This window comes from Gadus morhua, chromosome 15, assembly GCF_902167405.1.
Source record: "Gadus morhua chromosome 15, gadMor3.0, whole genome shotgun sequence".
Taxonomy (NCBI): Eukaryota; Metazoa; Chordata; class Actinopteri; order Gadiformes; family Gadidae; genus Gadus; species Gadus morhua.
In genome coordinates, this window is record NC_044062.1 from 24,221,037 (window position 1) to 24,241,739 (window position 20,703).

Here is a 20,703-nt window from a genome sequence, read left to right on the forward strand (position 1 = left end):
TCACTTGCCGCTTTCTTCCTGAAAGTAGAACTTTTTTCAACGCTCCGTATGGCAGAATAAAACGCAGGGAGAGGCGTTGACTTTTTCCAGAAACGCTCTGCTCCATAGAAATATAATGTAAGACAAGCGCTGGCAGATTTAAAAGAACGCTAGATGTGAACACGGCCTTAGTCCGTGTTCACATCTAGCGTTTTTTGTAATAGGGAAAAGTTTAGCCGACTTTTTTTTTCAACAAAAAGAAAAGCTGGCAGCGTTTTTTTCCCCTAAAGGTACGGCCACACCAACCGCGTTACTCGCGTTTGGCGTGTCGAAAATCGGCATTTTTGCATAGGGAACCATTGGTATAGGCGCATAGACGCGTTACACGCGTTCAAGCGTCGAGTTAGGGGCGTTAAGGTACGGCCACACCAACCGCGTTACTCGCGTTATGGGCGTCGAATATCGGCATTTTTGCATAGGGAACCATTGGTCTAGGCGCGGTGATGCCTTACACGCGTTGAAGCGTTGCGTTAGGGGCGTTAGACGCGGTAGACGCACGTAATTACGCACGTAAACGCAGTAACGCCTCCAACGCACCAACGCCCGGAGTTCAAAAAATTGAACTTTCAACGCTCCAACGCGTGACGCTTAGCCGCGATAGCCAATCAGCGTGGAGCTTGACCCGACATCACTGGCAGAGAGTAGTGACGCTTGCACAGAAGCATACGGCCGACATCTTTCTTTATTCTGGTTGGAAATAGTAACACAGTTACGCCATTAAATGCGTTTATGTAAACATTTTTAGCGAGAAATGTGCATTTTACTTTCATAATGTTCGCTCGGTGAATGTGAAGGATGTTTGGTTTGATAGTTATGACGAAGAGGAAACGCTCCGTTCACTTGCATGGACAGCGTCTCTGGTTGCTAAGCAACCTCAACGTCTTGGCGGACTATATCGCACCTGATCGGGGCCTGCCTGTAATTCCGACACCTCATTGTTCCGACGTCTCAATGGTGCCGAAATATTTCCCATTAGATCGACATGCCACTATGCCAACGGTTCAATGTTCCGAAAACGGAACCCATCGGTCCGTTTGTCCGACTTTTCAAAAAGGAGGCACATTAGGCCGACAGCCGAATAGGCCTACATATAAAGAGTTTCATATCTCGCTCGCGCTCTCGCTCTCTCTCGCTCTCTCCAAAATACTACATTGGCCTTCATATCACGTTCACGATGAACAATGGAGAGCAAAGTGACAACGCTTCACTTCATTTCGACACAGTGTTTCAGCCCCATGGACAGAGAGCGTAGGTCTAATTCTCAACACGGGCACGAACACACACACACACACACACACACACACACACACACACACACACACACACACACACACACACACACGGTATGAGGTATAAGTTTGACTAAATCAATACCAGCGAAATGATTTAGGCTAAAAGCCCACTGTAAACACAGTAAACACATATAGGCCCACACACAGCTACTAAAGATAAAAATGTTATTTGTTTTTCACTCACCGTTTGACTTCTTTACGGGAAAAGTATTAGTCCTTGTATAACGTGCGCTTCATAAATTCACCTCTTGTGACCGTTCAAGCCCACAGCAATAGTCTGGATTGGTGAAGTGCACTGCTGGAACTTAGCCTACATCGTCTTTTATTTTTGGTTTCATAATCACAAATGTGGAATTGCTTCCTTTTTGAAAAGTCGGACAAACGGACCTTCGGACCAATGGGTTCCGTTTTCGGAACATTGAACCGTTGGCATAGTGGCATGTTGATCTAATGGGAAATATTTCGGACCATTGAGACGTCGGAATTACGGCATGGCACCTGCTGATCAACACTACGAATGCTGGAAACACACCAGACACACCATGTGAAGTTATTTAACCCGATTATTGTTATTTATATCCGAGATTATTTAATCTAACCCGATCTAAACTCTATCATGCACCCAAACACGGCGGCGTTTGGGTTTCCTACCTCAGACTCCTAAATCCAGCGCAGCCACAAGGCGCGTTAGGCGCGTTGAACCATTTTTGTGACACACAATGATCAAGCGTCAAGTTAGGCGCGTTAGGGCCCTTACATAGTCGACGCAACGCTACGCTTACGCGTCCAAAAGGCTACGCGACGCGACGCTTCGGCCGCCATTAAGCGTCGAAGCGTAGCAAAACGCGTCCTCCAAATTTTTGATACGCGACGCGCCGATCCATGCAATACCAAGCGTTGTCGGTGGGGGCGATACTGCAAATATTGTACGTTAATTTCAACTATAGGTTATATTAACGGAAGAAAATTCGAATGAAATGGCGGGCGAAGAGGAAAAATTGTGCGAGCAAATAAGATTATATCAGCATATTTATGACACTTCATCCGTGTTACATTCAAACAAAAATGCTTTGGAGAATGCGTGGAGGGAGGTTGCAACTGCAATGGAAAAATCGGTTGCAAAAGTTAAATCAGACTGGAAAGCCCGGGACAAATACAACAGAGCGCATAAAAAGTGGAAGATCGCGTGCAGAAGTGGTGCTGGCCAAATAACTTTCGGCTATCCTAAGATCCTGACCCAACTTAGCTGGTTGAGTGAGTTCATATGGCACAGGTCCACCGAATCGAATTTTCCGGTATGTAGGCATAATCAACGTGTGTGTGTGTGTTCGTGTGTGTGTGTGTGTTCGTGTGTGTGTGTGTGTGTGTGTGTGTGTGTGTGTGTGTGTGTAGAGAGAGACTGTTCAATGTAGGTAATGGTAGGCTATTTACTTAGTCAGGATGTTTGAAAACAGGTGTCTTTCTGTAGGCAGGTGAGGAAGACGATGAGGAGGAGGAGGAAAGGCCTAATTTCCAGGCAGATCAGGCACCTCCATCAACCCCCAACCCCGCCTCATCCCTATCCCAATGTCCACTTCCATCTGACCCTCTAACCACTACCTCTTCCACACCTCACCCTCCCACCCTTCCCCCGCGACACGAGTGGCTTCTGCTACCTCTTCCTCACTATCCGACCCTTCCACCACTCAGATGACTTCTGCCTCTACCTCTTCTCTTCTTCATCCCCACCCTCCCACCACCCTCCCAGTTACCCCATCATCTCATACCCCGACGTCATCAGCCTCCCGTGGGGGCAAAAGAAAGAGGAAAAGCGTCAGGCCGAATGCAGATCCATGCGAGGCTGCCCTCCTCGATAGGCTGCAGGAAATTCGTCAGGATAGAGAGAAGGAGATGGAGAAGGCGAGAGAAAGGGAGAGAGAAAGGCTGGAAGAGAGGGAGAGAGAGAATGAGAGAGAGAGGGAGAGAGAGAGGATGAGGGAACGAGACATGAATGACATTCACTTCTCCTTCACCAATTACCTTTGCCAATTCTTGCGAACCCTTCCACAGGGGCAAAGTTCTTCTTTGATGCGCGACATCAAACAGTTGATGCGGGATTATGAGATTTAATGATTTTCTTGTCACCCGATGTTCCGATGTTCTTTCTATTACTGGCCTTATTTGTTTTAGCCTATTTTAATTAATTACGTTCACGTTCTTCATGTTCTGTGTGTTCAATTCAGTTCAGTTCAGTGTTCAGTTCAATTCAATTCAATTCAATTCAATTTTATTTGTATAACCCTTAATCACCATTACAGTCTCAAAGGGCTTAACAGGCCAAATATTTGTGACACCCCCCTTTACCCATGCCCCCACACGGGCAAGAAAAAACTCCCTTGAATCAGCAAGGAAGAAATTTTGAGAAGAAACGCAGTGTAGGGGATCCCTTCTACCAGGGAAGGTCAGGAGTGCAATGGGTGCAATAGCCACCCTTCCTCTTCTGACCACCATTGTACACTGTATTGTATTGTAGTATTGTATTGTATTGTAGCACTTAACTGTGTAGCAACTGCAGCAGCTGCTATCATGTCTGTAATACGGGGAATTGATTAACCTAGCGATTGTGGTACTTGCACTTGGTTCTATGAACATCCTTTCTGTACCGACAGCGATATATTGATGCACTTCTTATGACAAATGTACTTATTGTAAGTCGCTTTGGATAAAAGCGTCTGCTAAATGCCCTAAATGTAAATGTGCCACAATTGACATACAGGTAAATACATGCATATCATATTAAAATGGTGATAATTTCTGTGGACATTATGCGCTATAGCTTTGGCTATAGGCGTACAATTAAATAATTCATTCATCTGTCAAGGCAGTAGCTCGTTGTGTAAACATTTTATATGGATATGAATTAATGAGTTTGACGTAAACCAAATTGGTTAACTTGTGTAATGTGATAACTAATAAATTAGAAGTCATGCTTCCAAGTGAACAATACGTTTATTGGTCAGTGCCCAATCGTAGCACATTGTACTGGTGGGGAAACACGCCAGCATCCGACAGAAAATAATCTGCCAGCTGCTCCCTGACAAGGGCCGCTCTTTGAGATGGTCTGGCTCTGCCGACCGAACACCGTGGTCCGTCGACCATATTCCGGTCCCCCTCGACATGCTGCCTCCACTCTCCAGGCTGGACCTCTCCGGTGTCAGCGGTCGTATCCACAAAGGAGGCGGGCATGTATCTGGCTCGTTCGGTGGATGCCAGGAAGTTGTGGAGAGCCACGCACGCCTTCACAATCTTCACCGCCTTTTCAGGTTGGCAGTCAATTAGACGGCCAAAGATTCGGAAGCGCGCAGCCAATATGCCAAAGGCATTCTCCACTACGCGTCTCGCCCTGGCCTGTCGGTAGTTGTAGATGCGCTTCCTATCCTGCAGGTTAGTACCTAATGAGAAGACAAATAAGTGTCATGCAGGAACACAGAACAGATGACAGAACAGATGACTGGGCTGACTCCAACTTTATACGGCTTTTGAATAGTAATGGTCAAGTGTGCCATTGCGCGCACTGTGTGCCTGCCTGGGTAGGCTATGCATTTTTTTTCGTTAGACTAATTCATGTATAATTAATTCAAACATGTATAATTAATTAATGTAATTAAAACAATAAATAGATATTCAATATTTTTATTCTCACCTGGATAGGGACGATCAGGTTCACCTGTAGGGGAAAGGCCTCATCCCCCAGAAAAAAATAAGGACTGGGCGTTGTGGTGCCTGGTAGGACAGCAGGGGCGGGTAGATTGAGGTTGCCCTCTGCCAGTCTGGATCCGAAGGCACTGCGACCCAAGACACCTCCATCGCTCTCACGACCGTATGCGCCAACATCTACATAAATGAATCTGTAGTTGGCATCAGCAGCAGCCATAAGGGCAATTGAAAAAAAACCTTTGTTGTTGTAGTAGTCACTTCCCGATCGCGCTGGAGCTCTGAGTCTGACATGCTTCCCGTCAATCGCCCCGACACACAGGGGAAACTGCCACTGCCTCCAAAATTCCTCCGCTATGTCCTGCCACTGACCGCGGGAAGGAAAGGCCATGAACTCCCCCTGAAGGGCGTCCCAGATGGCAGAACACATCTCCTCCACGATGCCCGACACAGTGCTGGTGCCCATCTTGTAGCTCGCCGAAAGAGCTTGCAGGCCGATGCCGGTTGCCAGGTACCTCAAGGTAACCGCAAGCCTTTGGGAAGCCCCGATCGGGTTCCGGTGGTTTTGGTGCGAGTCGGGAAGGTAACGGATGACTCGCGAAAGGAGATCATCGAACTTTGGCGCCGACATACGGAAATATTGGAAATGCCTCTCCTCGTCCAGGCTTCGCATTGGAAGCACCAGAGAAACAAATTCCCCATCCCGATCTCGTGTGGTATTCAAAGGGCGCACATACCACCGCCTATCTCTGCGCTTCCTGCGTTGTCGTTGCCGGTGTAAAAGGAGCAATAAAATGCACTCTTCTTCCGTAGACATTTTGATCGGAATGGCACTCGGAATGTCACCCGCAATATAAGCCGCGAAAACACCGGCGATTCTGCTGCCGCCCGTGGCGTAAGTGGTGTATTGCATGTAATGCAATACACCACTACGCCCGCGATGTTCGCGTATGCTGTGTAGACTATGAAAGGAAGCGCGATGCTCGCGTCACTCACGTCGTTTACGCGTTTCGCTCGCGTCGACTATGTAAGGGCCCTTAGACGTGGCAGACGCACGTAATTACGCACGTAAACGCAGTAACGCGCCCGGAGTTCAAAAAACTGAACTTTCAACGCTCCAACGCGTGATGCTTAGCCGTGATAGCCAATCAGCGTGGAGCTTGACCCGACGTCACTGGCAGAGAGTAGTGACGCTTGCACAGAAGCATACGGCCGACATCTTTCTTTATTCTGGGTGGAAATAGTAACATAGTTACACCATTAAATGCGTTTATGTAAAAAAAATTAGCGAGAAATGTGCATTTTACTTTCATAAAGTTCGCTCGGTGAATGTGAAGGATGTTTGGTTTGGTAGTTATGACGAAGAGGGAACGCTCCATTCACTTGCATGGACAGCGTCTCTAAGCAACCTCAACGTCTTGGCGGACTATATCTCTGCTGATCAACACTACGAATGCTGGAAACACATCAGACACACCGTGTGAAGTTATTTAACCCGATTATTGTTATTTATATCCGAGATTATTTAATCTAACCCGATCTAAGCTCTATCATGCACCCAAACACGGCGGCGTTTGGGTTTCCTATCTCAGACTCCTAAATCCAGCTCAGCCACAGGCGCGTTAGGCGCGTTGAACTATTTTTGTGATACACAATGATCAAGCGTCAAGTTAGGCACGTTACACGCGTTATCCAATGCGAGTAACGCTTTTGGTGTGGCCGTAGCATTAAGGTAAGGCCACACTGTACGCGCGTTGGCGTTGAAAATCGGCATTTTTGCATAGGGAACCATTGGAGTAGGCGCGTAGACGCATTGCACGCGTTAAAGCGGCGCGTAAGTGGCGTTAGACGCGGCATGCGCACGTAATGACTCTTTGTGACACACAATGATCAAGCGTCAAGTTAGGCGCGTTATGCACGTTTTTTAACCCAAGTAACGTGTGGGCAGTGTGGCCTTAGCTTAAAAGCGCCGAGAGCGTTTTTTCTATCGCCTACCAACAAACCCATTCTAGACCCAACGTTACTCGCCTACTACGTATCCAGGCTAGAGCCCATTAGACATGTCGAAGATCTCGATGTTCTGTTCGTTTCCTTCGTGAGGAAGTGTCAATGTTCCGCTTCTGAATGGTCAGTTGCCAAAAAGACGCCTGACGTTAGCCGCTTTCTTCCTGAGACGTTTAAAAAAACGGCCGTGACTTTTTCCAGAAACGCTCTGCTCCATAGGAATATAATGTAAAACAAGCACTGGCAGATTTAAAAAAACGCTAGATGTTAACAAGGCCTTAGGGAACAAGGAAGGCCAGAGAGTTAAGGTGGGATTTTAGCCTGGATTTGGAGGCTAATATGGAGGGGGCAGATCTAGTATCCATGGGGAGATGGTCTCGCAGACATGGAGCAGCAACCGCAAAGGCTCTATCACCCCTCTGTTTTAGCCGTGAGCGCTAAATCCCCTTTCTTTGAGGATCTAAAGGACCTTTGGAATGAGTGGGGCTTTACAAGGTAGGTTATATAGGTTTGGGCCAGAGCATTAAGTGCCTTAAAAACAGATAATACAACTTTAAACTGAATCCTAAAAAGAACTGGGAGCCTGTGCAAGGAGGCCAGAATGGGAGTGATGAACAGGTGTAGCAAAGTGTTATGGTGTGTAGCAGAGTGTGATGGTGTACGGTGTGTAGCAGAGTGTGATGGTGCACAGTGTGTAGCATAGTTTGACAGTGTAGTTTGTAGGACAGTGTGATGGTGTACGGTGCACATTGTTGAACCCACCCTCTGCTCCGCTCCCAGACCTCCCCCAGTCTGCTGATCCCCAGGGACCGCAGCAGCGACCTGGAGGCCATCAGCCGGGTCATACAGGAGGCACACAGCTTCCTCTACATCTCCATCACTGACTACCTGCCCCTGCTGAAGAGCGGTGCCCACAGGTCAGCACTCACAGCTCTGCTGCTCCGCCCACAGAGGATACAACCAGAGAGTTAGGGCTTATAATGTTGAAGTACTGAAGCATGTTGCATTGAAAGTGTGTGTGTGTGTGTGTGTGTGTGTGTGTGTGTGTGTGTGTGTGTGTGTGTGTGTGTGTGTGTGTGTGTGTGTGTGTGTGTGTGTGTGTGTGTGTGTGGTAAGAAACATCGGGACAAGGGTCTCCTGACCTGTTGGTGGCCGAAGTCCCCTTAAGTTTATTGTTGTTGTTTTGAATCAGCAAACCTCAGCTAAAATCCTAAAGATGGGGTTGGTGTTTGACATGCAGAAAGCTTTATAGTACAGCTAACATCCACGATATCAAGATTGGGATATTGAACCACAACAAGAACCCACATGAGACAAAAGGGAAACCCAAGAGAACCAAAACAAGATCCTGCATGAAACATAAGGGAAACACTAGTGAAACACAACAGAACAACAACCGCCAAACCAACCAGGGCCCAGTTTCCTGATAACGATGGATCCACGCTCGTACGAACATTCTCATGAATGATCCTTCGAACATTTGTAAAATAATCCTCTTAACATGAACGCGCATGCACTGCTCTAACAATGTCGTAGGCTTATACCTGTCCATGACACGTTGCTGAAATGGGCTCTGTAGGCAAGGGTGGATTATCGCACAGGCATACCGGCAATAGGCCCAGGGGCCCATGCGCTCAGGGGGGCCATAAGCCAGAGCTTCTGTATGAAGTCACTGTTAGTAACTTTTAATGTTGCATTGTCAAAGCAATCAGTAGAGAAACACAAAAATTCAAGCGAAAACAGCAATAGTAGGCCTATTACTACTGAGAACCGTCACCTTATCGTGGTGGAGAGGTTTGCGTGTCCCTGTGAACCTGAGAGCTGTGTTGTCGGGAGCCTTGTGCTCCTGGTAGGGTCTCTCATGGCAGAGTGGTCTCAGGTGAGGGGCCAGACTAAGAATGGTTCAAAAAACTCCAATGAAGAACGAAAAAAGAGGAGATGTGACCCGGCCCGGAGGAAGCCCGGGGCCCCCGTCTGGAGCCAGGCCCAGACGGAGGGCTCGATGGCGAGCGCCTGGTGGCCGGGTTTGCCACGGAGCCCGGTCGGGCACAGCCCGAACAAACTACGTGGCACCCCCCCTCTCTTCATCCCATGGGCCCACCACCTGTGGGAAGACCCGTTGGGGTCGGGTGCGCAGCCACATGGGTGGCAGCGAAGGTCAGGGGTCTCGACGGACCAGACCCGGGCGGCAGAAGCTGGCTCTGGGGACGTGGAACGTCACCTCGCTGTGGGGAAAGGAACCGGAGCTTGTGAGGGAGGTGGAGCGCTATCAGTTAGATCTGGTGGGGCTTACCTCCACGCACAGTCTCAGCTCTGGTACCGTACTCCTGGATAAGGGTTGGACTCTATTCTTCTGCGGAGTTGCCGAGGGCGTGAGGCGCCGGGCGGGTGTGGGGATACTCATAAATCCCCGGCTGAGCGCCGCGGTGTTGGAGTTTACCCCGGTAGACGAGAGGGTCGCCTCCCTGCGCCTAAGGGTTGTAGGGGGGAAAACTCTGACTGTTGTTTGTGCATATGCACCAAACAGCAGCTCCGAGTACTCGGCCTTCTTGGAGACCCTGAATGGAGTCCTGTATGGGGCTCCAGTAGGGGACTCCGTAGTTCTGCTGGGAGACTTCAACGCCCACGTGGGCAACGATGGAGACACCTGGAGAGGCGTGGTGGGGAGGAACGGCCTCCCTGATCTAAACCCGAGCGGTCGTTTGTTATTGGACTTCTGTGCTAGTCATGGATTATCCATAACAAACACCATGTTCGAACATAAGGGTGCTCATAAGTGTACCTGGTACCAGAGTACCCTAGGCCGAAGATCGATGATCGATTTCGTGATCGTGTCATCTGATCTGAGGCCGCATGTTTTGGACACTCGGGTAAAGAGAGGGGCGGAACTGTCAACCGACCACCATCTGGTTGTGAGTTGGATCAGGGAATGGGGGAAATTTCCGGATAGACCTGGTAAGCCCAAACGAGTAGTGCGGGTGAACTGGGAACGTCTGGAGGAGGCCCCCGTCCTAGGTATCTTCAACTCACACCTCCGGCGGAGCTTTTCTGGCATTCCTGTGGAGGTTGGGGGCATTGAGCCGGAGTGGGCGGTGTTCAAAGCCTCCATTGCTGAAGCTGCGGTGGCTAGCTGTGGCCTCAGGGTCTTAGGCTCCTCAAGGGGCGGTAACCCTCGGACACCGTGGTGGACACCGGTGGTCAGGGAAGCCGTCCGACTGAAGAAGGAGGCCTTCCGGGATATGATATCCTGGAGGACTCCTGACTCGGTTGCAGGGTACCGACAGGCTCGAAGGGCTGCAGCGGCTGCCGTGTCGGAGGCTAAGCAGCGGGTGTGGGAGAAGTTCGGAGAGGCCATGGAGAAGGACTTTCGGTCGGCACCAAAGTGTTTCTGGAAGACTATCCGGCACCTCAGGAGGGGGAAACGGGGAACCATCCAAGCTGTGTACAGTAAGGATGGGACTCTGTTGACCTCAACTGAGGAGGTCGTCGGACGTTGGAAGGAACACTTTGAGGAACTCCTGAATCCGAATAACACGCCCTCTATGTTGGAGGCAGAGCTCGAGGTTGATGGTGTTTCGTCGTCAATTTCCCTGGTGGAGGTCACTGAGGTAGTCAAACATCTCCGCAGTGGCAAAGCCCCAGGGATTGATGAGATCCAGCCAGAAATGCTAAAGGCTCTGGGTGTTGAGGGGCTGTCATGGTTGACACGCCTATTCAACATCGCGTGGGAGTCGGGTACAGTGCCAAAGGAGTGGCAAACCGGGGTGGTGGTTCCCCTGTTCAAAAAGGGGGACCAGAGAGTGTGTGCCAATTACCGGGGTATCACACTTCTCAGCCTCCCTGGTAAAGTCTACTCCAAGGTGCTGGAAAGGAGGGTTCGGCCGATCGTCGAACCTCAGATTGAAGAGGAACAATGCGGTTTTCGCCCCGGACGTGGAACTACGGACCAGCTCTTCACTCTCGCAAGGATCCTGGAGGGGGCCTGGGAGTATGCCCATCCGGTCTACATGTGTTTTGTGGATCTGGAGAAGGCGTATGACCGGGTCCCCCGGGAGAAACTGTGGGAGGTGCTGCGGGAGTATGGGGTAAGGGGGTCTATCCTCAGGGCCATCCAATCTTTGTACTCCCAAAGCGAGAGCTGTGTTCGTGTTCTCGGCAGCCAGTCAGTTTCGTTCTCAGTGGGTGCTGGTCTCCGCCAGGGCTGCGCCTTGTCACCAATCCTGTTTGTGATATACATGGACAGGATATCGAGGCGTAGTCGTGGTGGGGAGGGGTTGCAGTTCGGTGGTCTGAGGATCTCGTCACTGCTTTTTGCAGATGATGTGGTCCTCATTGGATCATCGGCCTGTGACCTTCAGCACTCACTGGATCGGCTGGCGGCCGAGTGTGAAGCGAATGGGATGAGGATCAGCACCGCTAAATCTGAGGCCATGACTCTTAGCAGGAAACCGGTGGATTGCTTACTCCGGGTAGGAAATGAGTCCTTAGCCCAGGTGAAGGAGTTCAAGTACCTCGGGGTCTTGTTCGCGAGTGAGGGTACTATGGAGCGTGAGATTGGCCGGAGAATCGGAGCAGCGGGGGCGGTATTGCGTTCGCTTTACCGCACCGTTGTAACGAAAAGAGAGCTGAGCCGCAAGGCAAAGCTTTCGATCTACCGGTCGATCTTCGTTCCTATCCTCACCTATGGTCATGAGGGCTGGGTGATGACCGAAAGGACGAGATCGCGGGTACAAGCGGCCGAGATGAGTTTTCTCAGAAGGGTGGCTGGCGTCTCCCTTAGGGATAGGGTGAGAAGCTCAGCCATCCGTGAGGAACTCGGATTAGAGCCGCTGCTCCTTTACTTAGAAAGGAGTCAGCTGAGGTGGTTCGGGCATCTGGTAAGGATGCCCACTGGGCGCCTTCCTTGGGAGGTGTTTCAGGCACGTCCAGTGGGGAGGAGACCTCGGGGAAGACCCAGGACTAGGTGGAGAGATTATATCTCAACACTGGCCTGGGAACGCCTCGGGATCCCCCCGTCAGAGCTGGTCAATGTGGCCCGGGAAAGGGAAGTCTGGGGCCCCCTGCTTGAGCTGCTCCCCCCGCGACCCGACCCCGGATAAGCGGATGACGATGAGGATGATGAGGATGAGGATTACTACTGAGTAAAAAAAAAAAAAAAGGTCACTAGGGGGCACTATTTCAGTTTGTGAATTTCAGACCAGTCACGAACAGGTCACGAACAAGTCATTGGTAACCCTTCCTTTTACAGTCCCCTAATTACTAGGTATTTACCCGGTACATACATGGTAAATCATAGTGTATTACTGGGTTATTACCACTGGTAATAAGAAGGTAAATACAGAGGTAGTTACCCGGTAAATTATAGTGAATTACTGTGTAATTACCACTGGTAATAAGAAGGTAAATACAGAGGAATTACAGCTGATGTACCAAGTAAAACCTCCACTATTACCCATCAACTCAACTAGCGCGTAGTTGTAACTGTTTTAGGTTGGTAATAACTCCAATATTGTGTACTTCCTAGGAAATTAGGCAACCAATTCTTAGAAACACCTATTATCCAAGGTTTATGTTGGTAACAGCCCAAATTTAGTGATGTACTATCTAGAAATTAGCATAGTACTTTCCAATAAAATACTTTTTCTTAGTTATTATTCATAGCTACACCCATTTAGAAAGGGTTTATTCGATTTACGACTATGGAATTACTTACCTGGTAACAACCTCTGCAGGAATCGGTTTTCCTCTAGTGTCATGGTACATCTTCTTAAATACTGGGTACGAAGCCGTTTGTTTCCATGGTATTACCAGGTTCTTACCATATAATTTATAATAGATACATTCCATTATCCATGCAGTCAACACAAACATGTACCATGTACGTTCTGCGACGTTACCAAGTAAAACACGACAATTTACCCAGTAAGTAAGCTGAAACTGTACTGTAAAAGGAAGCCTTGTTTGTTTCCACGGTATTACCAGGTTCTTACCATATAATTTATAATAGATACATTCCATTGTCCATGCAGTCAACACAAACTTGTACCATGTACGTTCTGCGACGTTACCAAGTAAAACACGACAATTTACCCACTAAGTAAGCTGAAACTGTATTGCAAAAGGAAGCCTCGTTTGTTTACATGGTATTACCAGGTTCTTACCATATAATTTATAAAAGATACATTCCATTGTCCATGCAGTCAACACAAACTTGTACCATGTACGTTCTGCGACGTTACCAAGTAAAACATGACAATTTACCCAGTAATTAAGCTGAAACTGTACTGTAAAAGGAAGCCTCGTTTGTTTCCATGGTATTAGCAGGTTCTTACCATATAATTTATAAAAGATACATTCCATTGTCCATGCAGTCAACAAACTTGTACCATGTACGTTCTGTGACGTTACCAAGTAAAACACGACAATTTACCCAGTAAGGCATTGGCATTGGAAAAAACTACTTAATTCATCGTTCAGATCTACTTTATCTTATTTTATTTCATGATCATAATACCTAACAGTATATAGTTTGTTTTCGTCGTCCTCCATCGCTCGATTCAACAATACATTTTGGCACTTTTTACTCCCGGATCAGACCGCAGAAAAAGCCTTGGACTTTCCTATCGCCAACATGCCTCTGTACTCGGATATCTCAGGCATGGAGACTGGGAAATGCACAGACTGCACCAAACTGCGACAGACGGTGGCTTTAATGGAAACGAGACTAGCAGCATTAGAAAAATGCAAAGGACCCCTACAGGATACAGTGCCGATGGGTGAGTTTGCTGAGCTCACTCAGATACAGCAAGATGATCAAAGCTACACTGTATCCTTCCCGAAGCTGGACAAGAGAGAGACAGTTCCAGCTGCGTTTCACTGGCACAGAGTCGGCGCTAAGCCAAAACAACATACCAAAGTGAATCAACAAGATCACTCAACGCCAAATGCTAAACTACCCAAAGCTAAAGTTATCAGCCGGATTAGCCCGTCACTGAAATTAACCCTGCCACTGAAGAACCGGTTCCTGCCACTTCAAGAGTCCACGAACGAGCCTGCCCCCCATGCACCCCTGAGCCCCGAGATGCGTCCGGACGGACAGTGCGGACAGAGACGGAACATGAACCAGTCGCCATGGAGGCGAGCTGCGCATGCCTCGGCCACCTGTGCACCCCTGACCCCTGAAATGTGTCCGGACAGACGGTACGGACAGAGATGGAACAACCAGTCGCCACGGAGGCGGGCTGCGCATGTGTCTGCCACCGTCCAACAAGGGCCCATCTCAGAGGAAGCAGATGAACCAGACACTCTGATTATAGGAGACTCAACCATCAAGGATATAACCGGTAAGAAGATCAAAACATGCAACTTCCCATATGGAATGGTTAGTGATATCAACCATAAACTAGCCAAAATCATATTGGAAAACCCCAAAATCTCACAGATTATTGTGCATGCAGGATTTAATGATATTCAAAGAGAACAGTCAGAACTTCTGAAGAGGGATTACACTGATCTATTGGATACACTGGACAAAATACACATCAACTCATTCATCAGTGGACCCATACCAGCAGTTGACAGGGGAATAAACAGATTCTGTCGTCTACTTGCACTGAATACATGGCTTTCCAGAGTCTGCAATGAAAGAGGAAGGGGCTTTATTGACAATTTCAACTTATTCTGGGGGCGCAAATATCTTTTCAGAGCAGATGGCCTACACCCAAACAGGTTAGGCTCAAAACTGTTGAGGGACAATCTTCTCTTCTCGCTTTACGCACAGGCCACAATCTTGCCATGGTCTGACGCACAGGCCACAATCAGAGCACAGGTTGAGAAGAAGCGAGACTACAGCCTCCCTCACACATCTACTCTGCCACTATCTGACACACAGATAGCAGACAGCCCACAGACCTTGAAGAGAGACAACAGCCCGCCCGACGCCATCAACACTGTGCCCTCCCCCATCGCTGATGCTGGCTTGACGAGGAACGGCCACCCCCCTCCTCTGCATTACAGACCAAAGACCTTGAAGAGAGACAACAGCCTGCCCGACACCATGGACACCGTGCCCTCCCCCATCGCCGATGCTGGCTTGGCCAGGAACGGCCACCCCCCTCCTCATCTCTCCCATAGCCACAACAACTCCAGCTCCACTGTCTCCTCCCTTTGCGATTTTCCAGCTGAATTTAAGGAACAGGAATATGTAGGCATCAAACTTGCATCTGTGTCAATGATAGCATCGCCACGTCATGGCCACAGGCTGATAACACCCAAGAGGATGGCGCCCCAGCCCCCGCCCCCTGTACTAATAGTAGTCCTGAGTATTACTGAGACAAAAAAGGGTTCAGCCGTAGACAAAGTATAAAGGACGTTTCGCATAATCTGCTGAACCCAAGGTTGCCTATGTCAAAACATGGCAACTTTTGCATTCCTGCTGTAACCACTAAGAGAGTAAACAAAGGGAAACTTAGACACACTGCTAACCTCACAAATCTCATACATATTTCCTCCAAACCAAAAACAACCCTAAAGCCTATCAACAACACCATCAGGATGGGTCTACTTAATGTTAGGTCTCTTAATAACAAATCATTTTTAGTTAATGATTTTATTACCACTTCTAAACTGGATTTTATGTTTTTAACTGAAACATGGCTGGAACAAAATAACAGTGCAACCGTTCTGATAGAGACAGCTCCTCCCAACTATAACTTTTTTGATGCATGTAGATCTGGAAAAAGAGGTGGAGGGGTCGCTGTTATATTTAAAAATGATTTTCAGGGGAAACAGATGTTATTTGATGATTTTCCATCATTCGAATACCTTTGTGCTGTATTGAAATGCTCCCCCAGAGTTCTCCTATTAATTATTTACAGGCCACCCACATACTCTGCAAATTTTTTCGGTGAATTCACAGAATTATTGTCTAGCATCTCCACAGACTTTGACTGTCTAGTTATAACTGGTGACTTCAATTTTCATACTGATGATTTGAATGACAAGTGTGCAAAAAAACTTTTTACCATTTTGGACACATTTGAACTGTCCCAAACATGTGAAAGAGACTACTCATTGTAAGGGCCACACTCTAGACCTGGTTATCACAAAGGGCCTCAATGTTTCTGATCTCTCTGTGACTGATCCTTCCTTGTCTGACCACTTTTGTGTTTTCTTTAATATATCTTTTATTCCCAACATACAGGCAAAATCAAATACTGTCAAAAAACGGTATATCAATGAAGAATCGTATGTACTTTTTAGAAAGGCCATCTCCTTACTACCACCTCTCAACCCATGTTCTGCTGATGATCTTGTAGAAAACTTTAATTTGAAAATTTTGAAAGTCATGGATGTCATTGCACCTTACAAGGTTAAAACGATTTCTGGAAAGCAAAAGGCACCCTGGAGAAAAGCTGCTTCTGTAACAGCACAGAAAAAAGAATGCAGGAAGGTTGAACGCATCTGGCGTAAAACAAAACTTCATATTCACCATGATATCTACAAAGAGAGCCTCCGTGCCTACAATTCAGACTTAAAAAGTGCTAGAGAAACATTTTTCTCCAATATCATTAAATCCAATAATAATAATGCAAAAACCCTATTTGCAACTGTTGACAGACTGACCAACCCCCCAACACAAATTCCACCTGATCTCCATTCCACGCAGAAATGCAATGAGTTTGCAGCTTTTTATACTGATAAAATTGAAGGCATCAGACGCGCCATCAATATCTCCACTTCAAACAAAAATGTTGGACTACCACCCTGTTCAGGCAAAAGTAACATGGCAGGGATGGCATGCTTTAATGTTATTGACTCTAAAACTCTTGTGGAAACTGTTACACAACTAAAGCCATCCACCTGTTGCCTTGATTCTTTACCTACCAACCTCTTTAAGAATGTTTTTGACTGCCTAGCAATAGACATATTGCAGATAGTTAACAACTCTCTCCAGTCAGGCAACTTCCCAAAAGCCCTGAAAACTGCAGTTATTAAACCCCTTTTAAAAAAGCGGAGCCTAGATACCTCTATTATTAACAACTACAGACCAATATCAAATCTGCCCTTCATAAGTAAAATCATTGAGAAAGTTGTCCTCCAGCAACTTAATCACTTCCTGGCATCAACTGGTTGTTATGACACCTTCCAATCAGGATTTCGACCCCTGCACAGCACTGAGACCGCCCTCATTAAAGTTGTAAACGACATCCGTCTTAACACAGACTCTGGCAAAACCTCAATACTAATGCTTCTAGACCTCAGTGCTGCATTCGACACTGTAGACCATACAATACTTTTGGACAGGTTAGAAAACTGGGTGGGGCTTTCAGGCACAGTCTTAAATTGGTTCAGATCCTACCTACAAAATAGGAACTACTTTGTTTCCATCGGCGACTTTGTATCAGAATCAACCAACGTGATGTGTGGAGTCCCACAAGGTTCGATCTTAGGACCCTCTTTATTCAACATCTACATGCTCCCACTAGGGCAAATCATGCATAATAACAATATTGACCATCATTGCTATGCTGATGACACGCAAATCTATGTATCGCTATCACCAAATGACTATCGGCCCATAGATCTGCTGTGCCAGTGCATTGAGCAAGTGAAAGACTGGATGTGCCGAAATTTCCTTCAGCTAAATGAGGATAAAACAGAGATAATTGTATTTGGTGCTAAAACGGAAAGGCTTAAAGTAACCCAACACCTTCACTCTCTGTCCCTGAAAACCTCAATCAAAGCCAGAAACCTAGGGGTTATCATGGATTCTGATTTACATTTCGAAAGTCACATCAAATCAGTTACAAAATCTGCATATTATCACCTTAAAAATGTAGCAAGACTAAGAGGGCTCATGTCCACCGAAGACTTACAAAAACTTGTACATGCCTTTATCACTAGTAAGCTTGATTACTGCAATGGTCTCCTTACAGGTCTCCCAAAACAAACTCTAAGGAAGCTTCAGCTTGTTCAGAATGCTGCTGCTAGAGTTTTAACAAAGACCAAAAAATGTGAACATATTACACCAATTCTTAAATCGTTACATTGGCTTCCTGTAGGTCAGAGAATTGATTTCAAAATCATGTTGCTAACCTATAAATCCCTACATGGTTTAGGCCCAAAATATTTAACTGATATGCTTCCACTACATAAGCCTTCTAGAACACTAAGATCTTCTGAGACCAATCTGTTAATTATCCCCAGAGTAAACACGAAACATGGGAAAGCAGGATTTAGTTACTATGCAACAAATAGCTGGAATAAACTCCCTGAGGATTTAAGACTTGCCCCAACTCTGAGCACCTTCAAAACAAGATTGAAGACTTTTATGTTTGCTTTAGCTTTCTGCTAAATCTTAAATACTTTACCTTTATTTTACTAAAATGCCTTTTTAACTTTCCCTTTATTTTCTATTTTTACCAGAAAAATACATGACATTTGCTGAGGTTGTTTGTTGTTTGCCTTTGGTTCTGGGCTAGAGATCTGATACCAGAGAGAAAGGATAAGGGTTTGAGACCAATAATCACTGAATATACGAAGAATTGTGTTTAACTCTTTTGAGAAGAGGTGTATAAGGGTTAGAGTCCTGAGTTTGCATTTGTATAAGGGTTAGAGTCCTGAGTTTGTTTGTATAAGGGTTAGAGTCCTGAATTTGTTTGTGTAAGGGTTAGAGTCCTGAGTTTGTTTGTATAAGGGTTAGAGTCCTGAGTTTGTATTTGTATAAGGGTTAGAGTCCTGAGTTTGTGTGTGGGTGGAATTCTGAGACCGAGCTCCGTGGGAGACGTTTCCAAGTTCTGTCTGGATTAGAGTCCTAGAATCTGGATTGGAGTTCCAGAGAAAGGACCAAGTTCCTTTAGGTCGGGTTGTAGTCCCGACTTGGGTTCCAGAGAGACTGTTGATCTTAAAAATTGCACTTTCAATTTTATTTACTAAAAAGCCTTTTTAAACTTTCAATTTAATTTTCTCTTAAATACATTGCACTTTCTATTTTACTAATTTCTTTGCATATGTTTTCTTTTACTTATCTATTATTTTATTTTATTGTATGACAATGTTTATAGTCTGCCTTGTGTATGAAAAGTGCTATATAAATAAAGTTGCCTTGCCTTGCCTAATTAAGCTGAAACTGTACTGTAAAAGGAAGCCTCGTTTGTTTCCATGGTATTACCAGGTTCTTACCATATAATTTGCAATACATTATTTTTTCCATGCAGTCAACAAAAACTTTTACCATGTACGTTCTGCGACGTTACCATGTAAAACACAACAATTTACCCAGTAATTAAGCTGAAACTGTACTGTAAAAGGAAGCCTCGTTTGTTTCCATGGTATTACCAGGTTCTTAACATATAATTTCTAAAAGATACATTCCATTGTCCATGCAGTCAACAAACTTGTACCATGTACGTTCTGTGACGTTACCAAGTAAAACACGACAATTTACCCAGTAATTAAGCTGAAACTATACTGTAAAAGGAAGCCTCGTTTGTTTCCATGGTATTACCAGGTTCCTACCATATAATTTGCAAAACATTATTTTTTCCATGCAGTCAACAAAAACTTTTACCATGTACGTTCTGCGACGTTACCATGTAAAACACGACAATTTACCCAGTAATTAAGCTAAAAATGTACTGTAAAAGGAAGCCTTGTTTGTTTCCATGGTATTACCAGGCTCTTACCATATAATTTGTAACTGGTTATTCCCTTTTCCATGCAATCAACACAAACCATATATGTTCTGCAACATCGTTCACCAGTAGTTAAGCACTTTAATTGTTGTTATAAAACCCCAAACCACTGTTGATGAAAGGCATATTAAAATTAAATAAAATCAAAGGCTTATCTTTCAAACAATGCATATCTCACAAACAGGCACTGAACACTGAAGAAATCTGAGAAAAAAAGAGCCGTCCACATCAACTCAATTTAAATGTTACTGATGGTGTTTTCATAAAACACATGACAGTGTTATGGCAAGTGACCGCAAGAAAGACTGCTTTAACCTCTTCAATTTGAATAAGTGGTGAATGCCATGCAGCAATCTGCCTATGGGAGCATCTTTGTGGTCATTCGCAAACCAATGAGTCCACTCGATGAATGAGAGATGACTCAGTTTAGTGTCTTCTCTGTGAGGTATCCCTGCAGTCTCCACATTAGTGGGGCAGATAATGGAAAAATTTTGCAAAATGTGATACAAGCACCAAATTTGGCATGGTGGTTCCCAAGGGTCTACTTAAGAAATCTGCCTGACGTGCCATTCAAAAATCCAAGATGGCGGTCATTTTTCAAGATGGACGCCAAATGTGTCTGCCGAAAATGGTTTTGCTCATAGATATGCATGTACTTGATGGATTTGAGTGATCTTGGTGTTGAATTGTATGTTTTCTTCCATGCTGAACCTAATTATTTTACCTTCACTAGCATTATAATACTGTAAATGGTAGAAAATGAACACTTTATATAAAAAAGCAACATAACACATCAAATAATACTCCTAAAACTTTATTTACACAAATATAAACATTAAATATACCCATTTTGCATTAAGGTATTTAGCATTTGGATCATGTTATTCAGGACGGAAACAAAATTTGAAAATAATAATAAAAATCCTTAATACTGTAAAAATCGTCCTTCCAAAGCAAACTATTACAGTGGCCCAAACACT

The 20,703-nt window shown here is 45.9% G+C and overlaps 1 protein-coding gene across 1 annotated transcript in view; it reads left to right on the forward strand.

The window, feature by feature from the left end:
• LOC115560067 (inactive phospholipase D5) overlaps positions 1-20,703 on the forward strand; it is a 188,147-nt gene that overhangs the window by 109,483 nt on the left and 57,961 nt on the right. The window contains exon 7 of the mRNA XM_030379363.1: positions 7,809-7,945. Within this exon, the coding sequence (XP_030235223.1) occupies positions 7,809-7,945 (137 nt within the window). The remainder of the gene's footprint in view (positions 1-7,808; positions 7,946-20,703) is intronic.